Source organism: Eretmochelys imbricata, chromosome 11 (genome assembly GCF_965152235.1).
Source record: "Eretmochelys imbricata isolate rEreImb1 chromosome 11, rEreImb1.hap1, whole genome shotgun sequence".
Classification (NCBI taxonomy): Eukaryota; Metazoa; Chordata; order Testudines; family Cheloniidae; genus Eretmochelys; species Eretmochelys imbricata.
The window spans coordinates 65862750-65881604 of record NC_135582.1 but is presented as its reverse complement, the minus strand read 5'-3'; the positions used below and the strand labels follow the sequence as shown (position 1 = coordinate 65881604).

Here is an 18855-nt window from a genome sequence, read left to right as displayed (position 1 = left end):
GCCCCTACTTATACATCCCAAAATGCCATTGGCCTTCTTGGCAACAAGGGCACACTGCTGACTCATATCCAGCTTCTCGTCCACTGTCACCCCTAGGTCCTTTTCTGCAGAACTGCTGCCTAGCCATTCGGTCCCTAGTCTGTAGCGGTGCATTGGATTCTTCCATCCTAAGTGCAGGACCCTGCACTTATCCTTATTGAACCTTATCAGATTTCTTTTGGCCCAATCCTCCAATTTGTCTAGGTCCTTCTGTATCTACCACTCCTCCCAGTTTAGTATCATCCGCAAATTTGCTGAGAGTGCAATCCACACCATCCTCCAGATCATTTATGAAGATATTGAACAAAACTGGCCCCAGGACCGACCCTTGGGGCACTCCACTTGATACCGGCTGCCAACTAGACATGGAGCCATTGATCACTACCCGTTGAGCCCGACAATCTAGCCAGCTTTCTACCCACCTTATAGTGCATTCATCCAGCCCATACTTCCTTAACTTGCTGACAAGAATACTGTGGAAGACCGTGTCAAAAGCTTTGCTAAAGTCAAGAAACAATACATCCACTGCTTTCCCTTCATCCACAGAACTAGTAAGCTCATCATAAAAGGCAATTAGATTAGTCAGGCATGACCTTCCCTTGGTGAATCCATGCTGGCTGTTCCTGATCACTTTCCTCTCATGCAAGTGCTTCAGGATTGATTCTTTGAGGACCTGCTCCATGATTTTTCCGGGGACTGAGGTGAGGCTGACTGGCCTGTAGTTCCCTGGATCCTCCTTCTTCCCTTTTTTAAAGATTGGCACTACATTAGCCTTTTTCCAGTCATCCGGGACTTCCCCCGTTCGCCACGAGTTTTCAAAGATAATGGCCAATGGCTCTGCAATCACAGCCGCCAATTCCTTCAGCACTCTCGGATGCAACTCGTCCGGCCCCATGGACTTGTGCACGTCCAGCTTTTCTAAATAGTCCCTAACCACCTCTATCTCCACAGAGGGCTGGCCATCTCTTCCCCATTTTGTGATGCCCAGCGCAGCAGTCCGGGAGCTGACCTTGTTAGTGAAAACAGAGGCAAAAAAAGCATTGAGTAGATTAGCTTTTTCCACATCCTCTGTCACTCGGTTGCCTCCCTCATTCAGTAAGGGGCCAACACTTTCCTTGGCTTTCTTCTTGTTGCCAACATACCTGAAGAAGCCCTTCTTGTTACTCTTGACATCTCTTGCTAGCTGCAGTTCCAGGTGCGATTTGGCCCTCCTGATATCATTCCTACATGCCCGAGCAATATTTTTATACTCTTCCCTGGTCATATGTCCAACCTTCCACTTCTTGTAAGCTTCTTTTTTATGTTTAAGATCCGCTAGGATTTCACCATTAAGCCAAGCTGGTCGCCTGCCATATTTACTATTCTTTCGACTCATCGGGATGGTTTGTCCCTGTAACCTCAACAGGGATTCCTTGAAATACAGCCAGCTCTCCTGGACTCCTTTCCCCTTCAAGTTGCCCTAATCTTGTCCCTCTTGTTTTTTCTCTGACATATATGATCCCGAGCCACAGCGTTTAGCTCCAGATTCAACCTTTCTAGTTTTGGGGGCTATTTGTTCTGGGTTTTTTAGTTTGGACACATATTTGCTACCAATTTAATATATATATGTGCTCAGCCGGCTGTGCTCTTGCCTTGCAGTGGGCTTACCCTCCCACAGTTAGAATTACCATGTGTTCACACTCCCACCAAAGGACAGTAACCAGTCCAGGGGACCACAGCTGTACTTTGCAAAAGCTATCAGCATGAGAAATGGAAATGTACTGAGCTTCACTGTCACTGGTTTAAAATCACGGCGCATCTGCCTCATCTATGAATAGCTGTTGGCTCTGTTAACAAACAAGAGAACTTGCAGCTGATTCACTTCATCGTCTCTTCTCCAAAAAAAGTCAATGGCTATAAAGGGAGTGACTGCCAAATATTTCTAAACTCCACTGAGGAGGCACTCTGTGAGTTTCTAAAAAACATTTTTATTCGGGAAGCACAGCTGGAAGAGAGGGTGAAGCTGACCAGAAAGACCAGACCCCAGATTTTCAAATGCCTAGACCCCTCAGTGAGGGTCAGAGTTCAGAAAGAATCCCATTTAGGCACCTAAATGGGGACCAATTTTTTTAAAAAGTGCTCAGCACCAAGAAGATTGACTTGTGGTACGATACATGTGGCTTATTTTCAAAAGAGTTCAGTACGCAACATACTGAGATTTTGGAAATTTGAACACTTATTTTGGTGCCTAAGTGGCAGCTGAGCTCTTTTAAAAACCTATTCCTGACTTGTGGGTGCCAAATTCACTTGAAACTTTAGCCTACAATGCAAGTGGCTCCTAGGCAACCAAGTAGATGGTACAAAGTGTATGAGTCTCCACAACACGCTCACTTTAAAATGCACTGACACTCCAAGCGTCGTCCCATCATTGCAGATACCTTATACAGCCCTTACTGGTACCAAGGGATGTTTGTAGCTGGCCCAGGAACTTAACAGGGGGGCCTGGGCACAGCGTGTTCATCATTCTGGATGATAGAAGCTGTTGCACTGAAGCACTACAGGAAGGGTCAAGGTGCAGTAGTCAATGTTGTATTGCTGTACACCCACGCCAGCTGGAGGGCAGAAAAAAGTCTTGGAAAAAGCAGAACAGACAATTCTGCATAGTTCAAGAGCTAGGACAGCGGACTAGGAGTCAGGAAATAACTGACTCAATGAAATTTTTGGCCAAAACCAAAAATCACGTTTTTTGAAAATGGTCACATTTTTTGGCAAAAATCCCTGAATACCCCAAAACATTAAAGTTTTTGGCTTATAGGTGAAAACCAAAAAAAAAAAAAAAACTGATTAGGAAAAGCCACTGAAGTGCCTCAATAAGAGTTTGTGTGCTGTTTGTGTGCCTTCTGCCCCGTTCTCCTCTATGGGTTGGGCTTCTGAATGGGACTACCTCTCCCATGAGTCCATGGAACTCCCATGATGCATCACAGCGGTCCATCAAGGGGGAGATGATGGTGCATCATGGGAGATGTAGTCTGTCCAGCAATTATACCTCCTAAACATATTTTTAATGAGGGCCATATCCACTTGGTATAAAATGACTTTTGGTAGCCAATGTAAAGATGCTGCCTTCCTTATTTGTTAAACGCTGATAAGGAAAAAGAATCAGAGCTATAAAAAGAAGCAAAGCTAGATGGAGTGGAATAGGATGGAGGGGATGGTTAGATTTAGAATGCTAATGATTACTTTATCCAAATCAGTTGGATGGCTATTTCTTTTAAAGTATTATTGCCACCAGATTCCCAGCCCTAAATCATCCTAGCATCTCATCAAGAAGCCTATTCTTTGCGTTAAGAGACAAAGAGTGCACAATTACGGGTTTCTTTCCCCTTTGCATAACAAAATGAAGAGATTATCATCAAGTTACTATTCAGATTTTAGGAGAATTTTTTTTTAAAAAAACCCTACCATCTTTATCTATTGGAGCTGCCTGTTCAGGCCAGCATGCTGTAATGATTACTCCTGTAAAGGCTTCGGAGGAGATGTGCTCTATTTCATTCTCAATGAGGGCTGATGGCATTTTGAGAGGCTCAGAATAGCCTTTGATTACTGGGTAAAACAGAATGGGAAAGCTGGTTGGGGGGGGGATTGCCATGAGCACTCCTCATCAGCTGTCTATTATGCTTTTTCTGCTGGGAACATATCGCAATCACAAATCACAAGCACGTTGTGTTTTTAGCTTCCTTTCCCTGCTTTTCAAAAGTTGTGTGCTTTAAAGTTCACAGTTTTGGTTTAACAGCCATGTACAAAGGAGTGATTTTCAGACTCTATGGTTCCGTCAGTAACCCACTGCATAAAAGCAAGGCCAACATCTTGACACTGTCATTGTACAGACTGTTTTTATAGTCATTAGAAACTGGCACATATTCTCCTCTACACTGTGGGGACATGCCAAGTGTTATTGGGGTATCATTCGTTGTACAGTGCAAAGGACCCAGTATGGGCGAAAGAATGACAGGGGATCAGTCCTGAGGAAAGTGAAATGGATTGAAAAGAAGGATTAGCGAGAGGGACAAGAATATGGAGCCTCCCCCCACCCACAGGCCCTTGGCTTTCCTTCCAGCCTGTTTGATGCCCAAACTGAATTAATGTAAAGTAAGTCAATTTTATATGAAAAAAATACTCGTGCGTATATCAATATGGCATGCTCAAAGCCAATTAGTTAGTATGAAGGTTTAGGCCTATTTTGCATGCCTTTCCCAATACTTCCCCTGATGTCTTTTCAACAGATAGTTGAAGCAAAACACTTCTGGTTTATTCACAGACAAGGTATAGTGCTGGGCAATGGCAGTGTGTCTGGACTCCCAGCTGCAAGGCTGTAGAGGGCAGCTCATTCTAAAACTTAGGATCATGGGTGTCACTGGGGCCACGTTAGCCCCCACCGTAAATTGGATCAACCTCAGAGGCCATGGAATCTGCCAGTGATTGCCAGAACACCAGGTGTTCTGACGTCCCTCTCCTGTTTTTTGGTGCACCAGCTCTCTGTGAGCCAGGACTTCCCCTGCACGGGAAATCCACTGCTGTCCTATTAAAGCAACTTTCCAACCCCTTTGAGCTGTTCCAGTTTGGTTAACAGCAAGGGGCAAAGCTACCCTCTTACAAAAAGGTCCCTGAACTCTTTAATGTCCCCGAAGAGCAGACAAGACCTTGGTTTATAAGGTCTCCTCTGAAAGTCCCATGCACAGTAAGCTGCATGGAACCTGCCGTAATTTATGTTCCTTGGAAGGACTGGCAGGTTGAATCGAGTCAACCCTGTTGGGATAGCTGCCGGGAACCAAGGTGTTTCAAAGCCGAGACTTAGTCTACAAAGCCCTCTAGCTATCATTGTACAAACATTGATTCATTTATATGTATCATTACATAGACCAATTTTGTTTTACAAAATTTCCCTTTCTCCTTTTGGTTTTGGGTCAGATATATTTGTTGTGGGGGGTATAAAGCCAGAGCAGAGTAAGCGGCTCGCTCAGTGGTCAGAAGGAGGCCCTGAATCTTCTGGGAGGAGGTGGATGTTTTCCAGGGGAGCAGTTTCCAATTTCCATTTAATTTCAGTTTGGGTCAGTTGTAAACACCAGCCTGTTCCTTTGAAACGTATCTGGTGTTTGCTCTGGGCTGATGGGACAGCTATGGATTGTTTATTCTGTCTGTAGCATTACCAGACTATCCAAAGCACGTTAGTCAGATCCACTGGCATAAACCAGCTGTCCTTATTCCTGGTGGACGGCTGAAATCTTTATGCTTACAGCAGCAGCTGTGCAGTCAGGTACATTTAGGAGGCTACAGTTTGGTGACTTAAGGCTGGATACTCACTCAGTTTCTATCAAGACAGTTTCTGTTGATTAGCTGTTCTTAGGTACAAGCAGCCCTGGCATGGAATTCCACAAAGAGAGGTAGGCCGAGCATGTATGAGGTCCAAAATGCATGTGTAAAAGATGATATAAACCATGCACTGTGGTGCAGTCATTTACTCCTGTGAAAAATGGGTGGGAAATCTTGTCATTTGGATGTTGGGAGTATTTTACTCCTACTTTGCCCTCACTTTGTGCAGGTGTAAATAACTATCCAAGATGCATAGTGAAGTGGGGGAGGGAGATTTGTATGTGAGCACGAGAGAAAGATTTATGAGACAAAGCCTGAGGTTATTGCTTCATTTTTATTAAAGCAAACTCCAAGAGCCTAGTGCCGGTTAAGGTCAGTTGGCTTTCTTTCTGAGTACCATGCAGTAGAACTGTTAAAGAATCCCCTTTAAGAAATTCCTAATTTCCTGTGAACATTTTTGGAGTTTTGAATGAAAAAAACAAACCCCAAACTCATTTTTAAACCATAAACAGAATCAAACCCTACAGATTTTCCCATAAATTATTTTGGTTTTCAATTTCCATTTTTTTGCTGAAAAAAACCAGAACATTTCAACCAAAATGACAATGTTTGCTTTGGTCAAAAGAGCCATTTTTAGTCCAAAAATGTTCCACAACAAACCTCTTTTGACTAGCTCCTTCATTGAGTCATTTTGATAGGGCGTAAACCCTGATGCCTGAGAGCACTTACCCAGCGGTCCTGCCAGAGATTTCAGCAGGGGTTTAACTCCCAACAGGACAGCTCTTCTCTGCTACATAAATTGCCAAGTATATCAGGCAAAATACACCTCTAGTCCTGACCACTGGACAATATACATCTGAGTGTTCTTTGGAACCACATGGCAGCCCAGATACTGGAGAGGAGGTCCGGCAATGAAGCAGTTAAAAGATTGTATTAGCATCACGTGTAGCTGACTACTACAAGTATTCTTCCTGAGTACAAGCCTGCCTGACCTCCCCGGGTCTGTACGCAGGTGGCTACCCCGAGCCATTGCCAATGTTCACACTGCTAGTTTGAGTGTCAAGCAAATCAAGTATGTGTCTCTCTGCTGTAGTCAGTGGGGCTATTTGCAGAGTTCGGTTTGGCTCAGCTTGAGGTTGGCAGACTCTGCCCTGTAGTAACGAAAACACCCTGGATAATGTGAGTTTAGGGCGGATTTATAACAAGAAGTGGCTCCAGTTTTGCAAACTTCCTTATCAAATGTTTGTGTTTCCTGCCTGACAACATTGAAAACCAGCATCCCAGCGGCACTCAGAGCTGCTGCGTGAAAGAACCAAACTTGGGGATGTTGGACCCTCACCAGGGATAAAAGGGATGCGGGTGCAGGGGTGAGCACCCCGAGTCTCATCTGGTAGTGTCAAGACTCACTGATTCTCAGCACTTCCTGCCACCTGAAAGATGCCGAGTGCAGCTCTGGAGAAGACTGTGTGTCCAATCAACCTGGTCCAGGGGAGGGAAGTGGGGAAGATGCTGTGAGCAGGGTCCCATAAGCCCTGCAGAAGGGGCTATTGGAAATGGAGTGTGAGAAACACAGCTCAGAACGATAATGTGGGCAAGATCCCATCAGCGTAAAATGAAAGGAGACGCGGAAGAGGGGCTGTTCCAATGGCTGTGTAGAGTCCAGTATGGAGCTGCTGGTTTATCTTTGTTTTCATTACATTTTAACGCATCACCACAACAACATTCTGTCCCCGCTATGAAGAGAGGAGCTATTGACCGAGCGAGATTGCAGAGGCTAGGAGATGGAAAACAGATTAGCAGACAGAGAGCAATAACACAAAGCAATACCCACAAAGGTCTTATTTACCTTTGTTTTATTGAAGCTCATTTTACACGCATGTTAGAAGTTATAATAGCTCTTATGTCTGTGGCATTTAATACCACAAGGCCCTCTGGAAGGAGGGAATGGTTTTGCCTGTTTTTATGTTTTGCCTGTTGTACTTTGCCTTGTGCTTGAAATGGAGTCACAGACCAAAGAAGTTGGAATCTCACATGTTCCTTGTGAGGGATGCTAATGGACCCTTAGAAATGCTGGGTTCTCTATGACCTATAATCAGAATTTAAATTTAGGGGGATGTATATAACATAGATGTCCAGCCTACATGTTCAAAAGTGACCATTGATTTTTTCAGTCCCCAGCTTGAGATACTTTCTGAAAAATCAGCCAATTTTATTTAAAGTGCTGAGCATGTGCCCACCAATAATCAGACTTCCTCAAGAGGGATCTCAAGTTGAGCACCCGGACCTGGAGCAAAGCAAAAATCACTAGTTGCTTTCGGAAACCTAGGCCCTATATGGGAGGGAAAAGGCACAGTATAGAGTTCTGTTTATTTTCTATCATTCAGACCCTACTTATACTAAAACTTTTCTTTCCAACGAGTGTGTAAAATGCAAGTACAAACCGAACCAAAAATGTAATAATCCACAAAGTATTTTGTATCAGATTTATAATTTCAGCTATTGAAACTTCACCATTGGAAATATTAAAAGTATTCTGTGCCACACACCCCCGCCCTCCCCCCCAAAATGTAATTTGCTGGCCAATGAAAAGAGACACAATAAAATACAAGTTGGCTTGGTTCTGAAGTACAAAAAGTTGTTTTTGAAGCCTACAAAATTATGACATCACATTGTAATTAGGAGGCAATTTAACAACATTTAAACAACAATTATATCACATTTTCAACCCACTAATTTGCACCACAGCTGTTCTCTTTGCCTCCTATTTTGGAAAAATGACTGCAGAGCTTTAATGATGGCAAAAAATAAAATGAATTTAAAAAGTAACTGCTCAGACAACAATAGATATGAACAGAGCCTTGTTTAGTAGTCTATGGTGAGAATTCTATGGTTAGCATTTATGGCGAGATAAAGGAAATGCATGAGGGAAACATCATTACTGTGATGTTACTTGGCAGCATGTGTAGTGTGAAGGTTGCTGACCAGAGGTTGTGAGCATAAGCTACCATAACTGCATTCATGTTGGTATGTCCCCTCCAGATGTCTTGGAACGGAGTTATTCTAAGAGGGTCTTGTAATGGGTTATTCTAAGGGGGTCAGTTAATTTGTTACGGTCAGGCAGCGTATATTTAATTGAAAGCCTAATAGCCAAGAAAATATGGAGACAGTGTAGAGCTTTTAGGGATGACTGCATGATTCATGGTTAATGCAGCAAAGCAAACCCATGGTTGTTTCATCTTAGAACAAACAAAAATAGAAGGTGTATTGTTGTGTATTCCTTCCCTATTATACAAATATGATTCCATTCAAACTATAGTCTTCCACTTGCAAGCAAGTAAGGCAGCAAAAAGTCCTGTTTCCTCCCAGCTGACAGAAAGACTCCTGTTGACTCAACTCTTTTTTTTTTTTTTTTGCTGTCTGCAGCCTAGAGGCATACCCCCCCCTCCCCCCCCGTGTTGATTCATACACAGCGTTCCTCTGGCATCTGACTCTTTTACACTTTTCTAATCTCCTGGTCAGCAGGAAGGATGTTGAGATGATCAGAGGACAGATGAAAACAAGAAAGGAGCACGAAGAGATAGCTAGAGAACTCCTATCCCTGATTCAGGTTCCTTGCTGTTTCCGAGAGTGCCCCTCTGAGATCATCACTCCCTAGTTCTCAATTCACAAAGGATCAATCTGCAATCATCAGTTTTGCCTGAAGCCTCTGCCTTCTCCACAGACTCCTGCTTGTCTCCCTTCAGTCTTTGCCTCTGTCCCATCTTTTTGGAGTAGGCCAGGAATGTTCCCTGAATGTAGCATTTTAGAGGAAGAGAGTTTTCTTTTGAGCACAGGATCCTACCTTTCAAGTGCGCTGGTTCTTCCCTGGTGCAGTACTAGCCACTGCTGATCAGCAGCTGGCAAGTTGGGAAGCATCTTTTCCCAAACCTTTATCTGTCTCTTTCTCAGTTGCAGTCTCATTGCCAGATCCCAGCCCCAAGATAAAAAGCCTGATGGATGACATTATGTCTGGAGAACAGGCAAGACCAGTAGTGTTCAGATCTCAGTGAGCAGCTCTCCACCTCTTGTATCCAACATCTTTTTCCCTGCTTAAAAGGATATACTCTAGTGCCCCAAATCCACCTCTGAGATCCTACAGCTTGCAGAGATTGGTTGGCAGTGATCCCAACTCACAGACTGTATTCAAGTGCCTACTGCATGTCTCTCTGCTGCCGTGAACACACTCTTGTAAAGTGTCTTCTGGTTTCTCTTCCCCTAGCAGCTCCTCTTTACTCTTGGTGGAGATAGGTTTAGGGAGGAGTTGCAAAACTGGTAGCTTCCTTCCCTCTATAAATCTATTCTGTACTCCTTCATGACAAACAGATAAGTATATAAGCCTCTTGCTAACCCTAGAGCCACAGTGAGAAAACCCCCTCTTTTCTCAGAGGAGTCATCCCAAATTGCAAATATCCCTAGAGGTGGATGCAAAAGTCCTGAAACTCTCCTCCAAATCAGCCTTCCTAATGGGCACCATAAGTTGGGCCATCTGTCAGACGCTATGGAAGAGCGGTGGAAGCTGCCATGCCTCTGGAGGTTGCATTTCACACTGTTTTGCAGCTTAGGCTGCTCAAGGGAGAGGATTTTTTTGCACACAACTGGGATGGGACAGAGGCATTTTCTTGCTGACTCCTCCAAGTCCTCTTCATTCCCCTGCCTTGGACAGTGCTTTCCGTGCAGCTTGTATCATCCTCTGTTATAGACCTGGCAGCAGCCACAGCTGGCTCAGAAATGACATCTCTCTTCCCAGAGCCAAAACTGTGCTGCAGCTCTGCCCTTCAGAAGTAGAAAGCAATTTGGCAAGGACTTAAGGAACACAGCCAAGCATTTCCAGCCTCCAACCAGAGCACCTGCCACGCTCATCCAGCGGCGTTATTTTATTCCCAGAGGAACTGTAGAGTGGTTGGGGATTACTTCCTCTCCGTCCATGTTTCTTCTTTCCTTTGGGGTTGTTTGAAGATCCAGGGTACCCACCACACTTATAAGACCAAATGTTGCCTTCATATGCCCTTGTATGGCTCCAAAAGGCCCTGTTTTGGCCCTGGAGGATAATTTCAACCTCCCCTGCTCCAAATCAGGATAAAATTCTCAGCAGGTTTCTCCCAAGCAGTCTAGCCTAATCAGTCCTGAAGGGGAGATAGCTTTCCAGGCCTGCAGCTTTCCCTGTTGTTGGGGCATTAGAGACAACATTTTGAGCAGGCAGGGGCTGAAAGCTCCTTGGACACACTGGCCTTCAAATCGTTCCCCCAAGGGCATATGTTTGGGACTTCTCCAGGCCCCTTGGCTCTCCGGATTCAGGGGCCAATCCTCTACTCAGCGTGATGATCCAGGCTTCAGCTCTGGAAGCTCAGCTCCAGGAGCTCTTCAAGGAAATTACTGCAAAAGCCACTCACAGCTATGCTGTTCTTAGTATTGTTTCCTGATCCCCCCAAAAGAGGAGATTCATAGCTCGTTTTGGAGGCGTCTCAGTCATAAGCCTCACGTCCTGAAGCAGATTGCAGAGAGAAGGCTATCCTGTAGGTCCCGCCTCCTGAATACTCGCTTTGTTTGCTGGGCCTGAAAGGTATTGATGGTTGCTTGTCATCATCCAGCCCTCAGACCAGCAGTTATTTCGGTTTTGCAGACAAGCCTTTTCCAGTTCTTCATTCTGTCTTTTTGTCTTGGTTTCGCCCGTAAATTCTCACAAGCTGTTGACGGTCTCAGTCCACTGTACTGCCCTGTTGGGGGATACACATCTCTCCCTTCCTGGACAGTCTCTTTCACTGCAGAATTAAAGACTATATCATGACGCATATGCACAGGGGGACTGAAATAAACCTGCACTGTTCGCTGACATGAGAGGAAGGTAGATTCAGGATTCCAGGTTCTCTAGAGGAGTGTGTTCTGGTGGTTACAGACCACTTCTGCTTCTGCCTCCCGCCTGTTGCTGTCCCTCCATATTCCTACCCACTGACTGGGGGAGGGAACGGGGACTTTCTGTGATATTGGTGTGTGCTACAACTGCGTGCACTTTCTGGATGCAAAGTCCCCCCCCTCCCCCCTCCGCCACTTTGTCTCACATTTTTCACCTTTTTCCAGTTGAAAAAAATGGGCCACGTTTTTTTAAAAGTAGGAAAAAGTGGAATTTTCCCCCTCACTGAAACAAAACAAAAAATGTCTACATAAAGTATTTCAACTAAATTCAATTACCGGTAATTTTTATCAAGAACAAATATTAAAAAAAAAAAAGAATTAAAATGAAACCTTTTTTCAAAAAATTTCATGGCAAAAATATTAGTTTTGACCAGCTTCTAGTGTGTGCAGACCTGGGGTGAGAGCCTCACTTCCATGCTGGCCTATTACAGTAGTTAAAAGAAGCAAAGCAGTGAAAAGAGGCCCTGTACCAATTCCCCATAGCATAGGTTCTATAGAAGATTGCACTGCCCTTCAAGCAGTCCCTTAAAAGCCCTGGCATATGAGGCATGCTGGGGGTAGAGTTTGGGGAAGAGGTGAGTCAGGAGCAGGGGCCACATCTGGAACAGGGCCCCAGCATGCAGATCTACCAAACTTGCAGGCAACGCTGGGGCCCATAGGACGCCCCAGAGAGGCTTCCAGAACTTACAGAGGCCCCCAGGGCTATGTAAAAAGGCCAAGGGCTTCTCCATCTCCTGGAGCAGCTCAGGATTGGGAGGGCACAAAGGTGGTTTAAAGCCACCTTAGCTCACCCACTGCCTGAGTTCAAAGTGTACATAGTTTTTACCCTGTCCTTGCTGGTTGATAAGAGTGGAAAAGGAAACTTTCTCTATATAGACCAGGCTGATTAGAAATGGTGGCACTCCACACCCTTCCCTGCTCGGCAGTGTTTTTCTGGGATGAGTCTGCCTTCTGCATGCATACCTCATTCTCTCTGTACAATCTGTCCTTTCAAAAATTAAACCAAGGATATTGGCAAGACACACTCATCGCTCAGCCAGTGCAGCACCCATTCTTAATCAACTAGGGACAAATCCTGTGGTCCTTACTCAGGTAATACTCCCATTAACACTGAAGGCTTGCTGACTTCATTGGAAGTTTTGCTTGAGTAGGAATGGCTGGAATTGACCCCTCTTCAGTAAACTTCACTGTTGTGCATGTTTTTCCCCATTAGTTCATACAGCTCATGTGACTTCTTCTTATATCCATCATTCCATTTTTCTTTCCTATTAGAGTGAACTTGGACACAGCCCTCCTCCTGCCTACGCCCCTATGTCAGGAGTAAGTATTTCACAATCAACCTTCATCCTTTAGGTTTTTTTCGTCTTTTTAAACCTTCTGTTTCCTCCCCTATTCTCTTCATAAATTGCCTAATTTACTCCAGTGCCAACCGTGACCAGAATTAATACATAGATTGGGCAAACATACAAGGTCGCTCTAATCCCAGTCTGGATTCATCAGGAAGCCCAGAGTTCTATGGTACTATGCATCCCAAAAGGGTGATCATAGTTCATAAAACGATCTAGGTAAAGTGTTTTGATGATTGTCTGTTTTGGCATGATTCTGAAAGCGATGTGCTCATCCTGACAAGCCGTTATTAGGTTGAGCCAAAGCAATGAGTTGATGCACCAATGGGAAGTTCCCAATGGAAACAGTATATCATTTACATGACTGCTCATTGACTGTTGCTACTTATTTACACCAAAATCAGGCCCACTCTGAATAAAGATAGTTCAGAGATGGGGGCCTTTTTCTCTCCTCTCTGGAGGAAGGTCTCCACCAGGTCAGGTTTAAGGTTTGTTGTTAGGAGAGCATTTGTTCTTGCCAGCCCAATAGTTAAGGAGAACTACACATTATGGTCCCTGCTACTGTATATCTCAGTATTAAGCCTGGTATAGACTGGGGATTTGCCCTACTACCAGCTCTTGCTGGCCAGCAATTTGTGTAGTTGCATCAGTGTAAACTGGCAAAACCATTATTGTCTCTATTGGAGTTCCAGTCTGGCCGAAACCCAGGTACGCACAACCAGTGCAAATAGAGGCTTTGTGGATCTTCACCAGAGGTTGTAATGGTGGCAAGCCTCCCCAGCCTAGACAAGGCTTTGACCATTCAATAAAATGAAGCATTGAGCCAACACTGATGTGAAACCAAAGGAGCTTCCACATCTGTGTTTAGTCAGTTGCTTTATTTTGTCCTTCTCTCTTGCACCACTTTGTCTTTCTCACAGAGCCAGTTTGTGTACAGAGGTGGCGGCTTTGCTACAGAACAAGGAGTGCCTTCACTGTACAGAGCGGTTAGCTGCATAGCTCCGGAGGCACCAGCCATCCAGGGGGCCACGGCAGAGATCTTTGACGACACTTGCTGTAATGGTACGCTACGGAAGCAGGTGGCCGCTCTCGCACAAGAGGACAGCGGCACTCAGAGGTACAGCGCTGACCCAACAGTGTTTGTACCTGAGCGGGGCCAACGGGGCGAGCTGGATGAGGATGGGTACATGACTCCGATGCGAGACAAGTCCAAAACAGGTAAACCGCTAGCATGTTGTGGTGAAAGATCTGACTGAGCTAATCACAAATTTTTGGCTGAAATACACACACACACACACACAACCAATACCAGCGTGCATAATTACGTGTTCCTACTGTACCTAAATTCCTTCTGTGTTTTCCATTGGAGAAGTTATTGTGGACTTTCCTATGTTTCTAAAGAACGTACGTTATGTGGCTGACATTGTTGAACAGCAGCTGAATTCCACTGCCCAATATATAGAGCTGGATTGTGACTGCACAGCTGCCCAAGGGAGGTGAAAAGGACACAAGGAGCTTTGCTCATCTGCACCCTCATTCAGCAAAGCACTTGAGTGTGTGCTTAACTTTAAGCATGTCCTTAAGTGCTTTGATGAATCAGGGCTCAAGAGAGGTGCTAGTCAAAAACCTTGTATAAATTGTCTGATTGGACTGTTTGGGATTAGTCACTGTAGCCTCCTGAGAGGGGGAAGGTAGTGTTGAGAGTGGGGATTAGTTGCTTTGGAACAAGGTGTAGCCTGATAGATTTTTATACTGATTATTGATTAATCTCTGAGCCTGCAGTGGTCAATATGGTTTCAGTCTCGTGAGCGGCTACAGCATCAGGAAGATTGTTACCAATATTATTAGAATGAGTGAGCCGAGGAACACACAAGAAACAATTGCAGTTTATCACAAGTCCCTTTATTAACAAATCCACTGAGCTGATAAGCAATCTGCAAACAGTGAAATACAACAGCAGACAGAGAAGTAGAACAAAGTGTCTGGTCCTATGATTGTCATCACTAACAACCGCTGAATGAGAACCCATTAGTCATTATCATTAGTCATTATCTTCTTCAGCATCATCTTCAGCATCCTCTCCCATGGCACACAGGCCGCTTTATACCTTTTATAATGAGTTACACTGATGCCCATTGGGGTTCATACGTATTTATGAAGGTTTCAACTCCTTTTCCTTTATTGCTTTCACACACCATTACATTTGAGGTGCCCTGTTTCCCACAGGTTAACTTGTTAGTTCCCATTATACTCATTAACATTTAGGTCCCTCAGTCACCATAACAACTTGTGGTTAGCACATCTGCTGACGTAGGTCTGCAAAAATCCTCAAAGTCTTCTAACCAGCTTGAGCTGGTCCATTGCAATATACATTTCCTAAATACCAGCAGCTAACACATCTATTACTGAAACTGTTTCAGCTTGTGACATAGGGTCACTCATTGGTTAGCTACTCATGTCAGCATATCTTTAGGCCTGTGGCCTTGTTTGGCTAAGCTAAATATCTTACAGACCTAAGGCCTCTTGGCCCTCTGTTATAACATTAATTAATACTGATATTTCACCTCTATATCCTAAATGTACCTGATCTCTTTAATCCTTGGCTACAATGGAATATCGCACATTGCACCCTCTCCAAAGGTGCAGCATGAGCTACCCTGGCCCCTGTTCCCTGGAGACAATGGCCTGAATCTCCACTGCCTTGCACGGGGTTCTCCACTCACTCACACCTGTGTGTAAAGGACACACTAGGTACAAGGCAGTGGAGATTCAGGTCTATTGTGCCTACTTCCCAGTGAGGTGCACACCACCCCCTATCCAGGGCTGTGGCTTAATGCCACTCTTAAGTGCATAATCTAATAAGATGCATTGGGATCCTTCAGGATGAAAGACAACATCCATTCAAGAAGCAGATTTTATCCAGCTGTTTTTGGACTTGAATGAACTGGATACTTCTGACATTTCTCACTGCAGATGTCCCCCATCAGTGTTTTTTCTTTTTCCTACAGTTAACCTCCAAGCAATTCCATCTAACCTTGCAAAGAGCTCCGTTGACCTCTTGGTCACCCTGACCTCTCTGCATCTGATGTGCTTTGTGTTTTACAGTGAAACATTGTTTCTCACAGAGCTCTGTTGAGACCCTGGAGGTCAGTTAACACATGGTAACCAAGGCCTGAGGGCTACAGGCTCTGACCTTGGGAGAGAACTTGCTAACAAAGTTGCCTTACTCCAGAAGGGGTGTGCGGTATCTCACAACCATCCAGCCTCCTAACGTTTTGTTCCTAATGGGTTTCTGTTGGAAATCGAAAATCCTATGTGCCGTTGTGTGAGAGTGACTTAGCCCTCTTCTTCCCCCCGAGCACCACGTGCCATTAACCTTTCCTCATTTCAGCTGTGACCCTCAGTATTGTTTACATCACAGTGTTGACATTTTGTACTAATTTCACACAGTCCTACTCTTCGTTTAGTGCTAGCTCAGGAACTCTTCTATGTCCCTCTCCATGCTAATTAGAATCTTTGTTCCTCCGCATTCTCAGGCCCTTTGTCCCTCAGTCGGGGCAGCTTTTAATCAGTCAGATAGCTGTGTTTTTAATAAAACAGCCATACAGGGTTAGACTGTGGAAAGGTTTATAGTACAGAGGAGACTTAAGTGGAGGTAATGCTAATCTAGCGTTTTCCAGGTAGGGATGCTGAGAGAGTGGTGAGTTTCAGTGACTTAGACAAGGTTGCACAGAGAGTCGGTGGAGGAGGCAGGCATAGACCCCAGTATAGATTCATAGATATTAAGGTCAGAAGGCACCATTATGATCATCTAGTCTGATCTCCTGCCCAATGCAGGCCACAGAATCTCACCCACCCAGTCCTGCGACAAACCTCCCACCTATGTCTGAGCCATTGAAGTTCCCAAATCATGGTTTAAAGACTTCAAGGTGCAGAGAATCCTCCAGCAAGTGACCCATGCCCCATGCTACAGTAGCCTCCTTCCAGTTCTTTCTTCACTGGACCATACAGCCAGCTCTTCTAGAGAGTGGTTAGTGGTTAAAGCACTGGGCTCAGAGAGATCTGGGTTTAGTTCCCAGTAGAGCTGTCAAGCGATTAAAAAAATTAATCGGGATTAATCGTGCTGTTAAACAATAATAGAATACAATTTATTTAAACATTTGTGGATGTTTTCTACATTTTCAAATATATTGATTTCAGTTACAACACAGAATACAAAGTGTACAGTGCTCACTTTATATTTATTTTTATTACAAATATTTGCACTCTAAATAACAAAAGAAATAGTATTTTTCAATTCACCTAATACAAGTACTGTATTGCATTCTCTTTATTTTGAAAGTTAAACTTACAAATGTAGAATTATTTACAAAAAATAACCGCATTCAAAAATAAACCAATGTAAAACTTTCGAGCCTACATCTGCTCAGTCCTACTTCTTGTTCAGCCAATCGCGCAGACAAACAAATTTGTTTACTTTTGCAGGAGATAATGCTGCTAGCTTCTTGTTTACAATGTCACCTGTTTTGGATCGTTATCAAGCAGAACCTGTCATCAGCATGGAAGCATGTCCTCTGGAATGGCGGTTGAAGCATGAAGGGGCATATGAATGTTTAGCATATCTGGCACACAAATAACCTTGCAATGCCAGCTACAAAAGTGCCAGGCAAATGCCTGTTCTCACTTTCAGGTGACATTGTAAATAAGAAACAGGTAGCATCATCTCTCATAAATGTAAACAAACTTGTTTGTCTTAGTGATTGGCTGAACAAGAAGTAGGACTGAGTGGACTTGTAGGCTCTGAAGTTTTACGTTGTTTTGTTTTTGAGTGCACTTATGTAACAAAAAAATTTACATTTGTAAATTGCACTTTCACGATAGAGATTGCACTACAGTACTTGTATGAGATGAATTAAAAAATACTATTTCTTTTGTTTATCATTTCTGCAGTGCAAATATTTATCATCAAAAATAATAATATAAAGTGAGCACTGTACACTTTGTATTCTGTGTTGTAATTGAAATCAATATATTTGAAACTGTAGAAAAACATCCGAAAATATTTAATACACTTCAATTGGTATTCTCTTGTTTAACAGTGCGATTCAAACTGCAATTAATTGAGATTAAGTTTTTAATCATAATTAATTTTTTGAGTTAATTGTGTGAGACAGCCCTCATTCCCAGCACTACCACGCACTCCCTGGTGACCTTGGACAAGTCACTTAGTCTCTCTGTTTCCTGTCTTCTGCCCTTTGTCCATCTTGTCTGTTTAGGCACTAAGCTTTTTCGGGCAGGGACTGTCTCCAATTATGAGTCTGTACAGCACCTAGCGCAATATGATCTCAGTTAGGGCCTCTCAGCACTATTTGATAGTAGTGCCGTGAAAATAAGCAAAGAGCGCTGTAACCATTGGGAACCTTGGTCTGAAGTTTCACATGAGCTGCCAGGCAGAGATGCTTGCTGTTGTGTGAACACATTACCATGTGTTGACATGCCTTCTATCTTTTTTAGATTACCTGAACCCGGTAGAGGAGAACCCATTTGTCTCTCGACGAAAGAATGGCGATCTTCAAGCTCTGGACAACCCCGAGTATCACAGCGCCCCGAACGGGCAACCCAAAGCAGAGGACGAGTATGTGAACGAGCCGCTGTACCTCAGCACCTTTGCTAATACCTTGGAAAGCGCAGAGTACCTGAAGAACAATGGGCTTCCTTTGCCAGAGAAATCCAAGAAGGCCTTCAACAACCCAGATTACTGGAATCACAGTCTGCCACCGCGAAGCACCCTCCAGCACCCGGACTACCTGCAGGAGTACAGCACAAAATATTTTTACAAACAAAATGGACGGATCCGGCCCATCGTGGCAGAGAACCCTGAGTACCTCTCTGAGTTCTCCCTGAAGCCTGGCACTGTGCTTCCCCCACCACCCTACAGACATCGAAACACGGTGGTGTAGTGACATCAGTATTAAACCAGTTGAGAGGCAACCCCTGCTAGCCACCAGTCTCTCTCTCTTTCTTTCTCTCTCTCCCTCGAGCTTCCTCTTTTTGCCGATCACTCACTTTGATATTTCCAAGTAGAAGGACACCTTTGAGTCATTTGCTGATCGGGTTAGGAACCTAGAAGGAAAGAAAGAAAGACTGAATGAATGCAAGAAGGCCAAAACCT

General features: G+C 44.2%; 1 protein-coding gene across 1 annotated transcript in view; it reads left to right on the top strand.

Moving 5' to 3' along the window:
* The window catches only part of ERBB4 (erb-b2 receptor tyrosine kinase 4), a 589315-nt gene extending 570672 nt beyond the window's left edge, over positions 1–18643 (top strand). The window contains exons 27-29 of the mRNA XM_077829473.1: positions 12610–12657; positions 13604–13901; positions 18198–18643. Coding sequence (XP_077685599.1) covers positions 12610–12657; positions 13604–13901; positions 18198–18643 — 792 coding nt within the window. The remainder of the gene's footprint in view (positions 1–12609; positions 12658–13603; positions 13902–18197) is intronic.
* Positions 18644–18855: the final 212 nt, after the last annotated feature.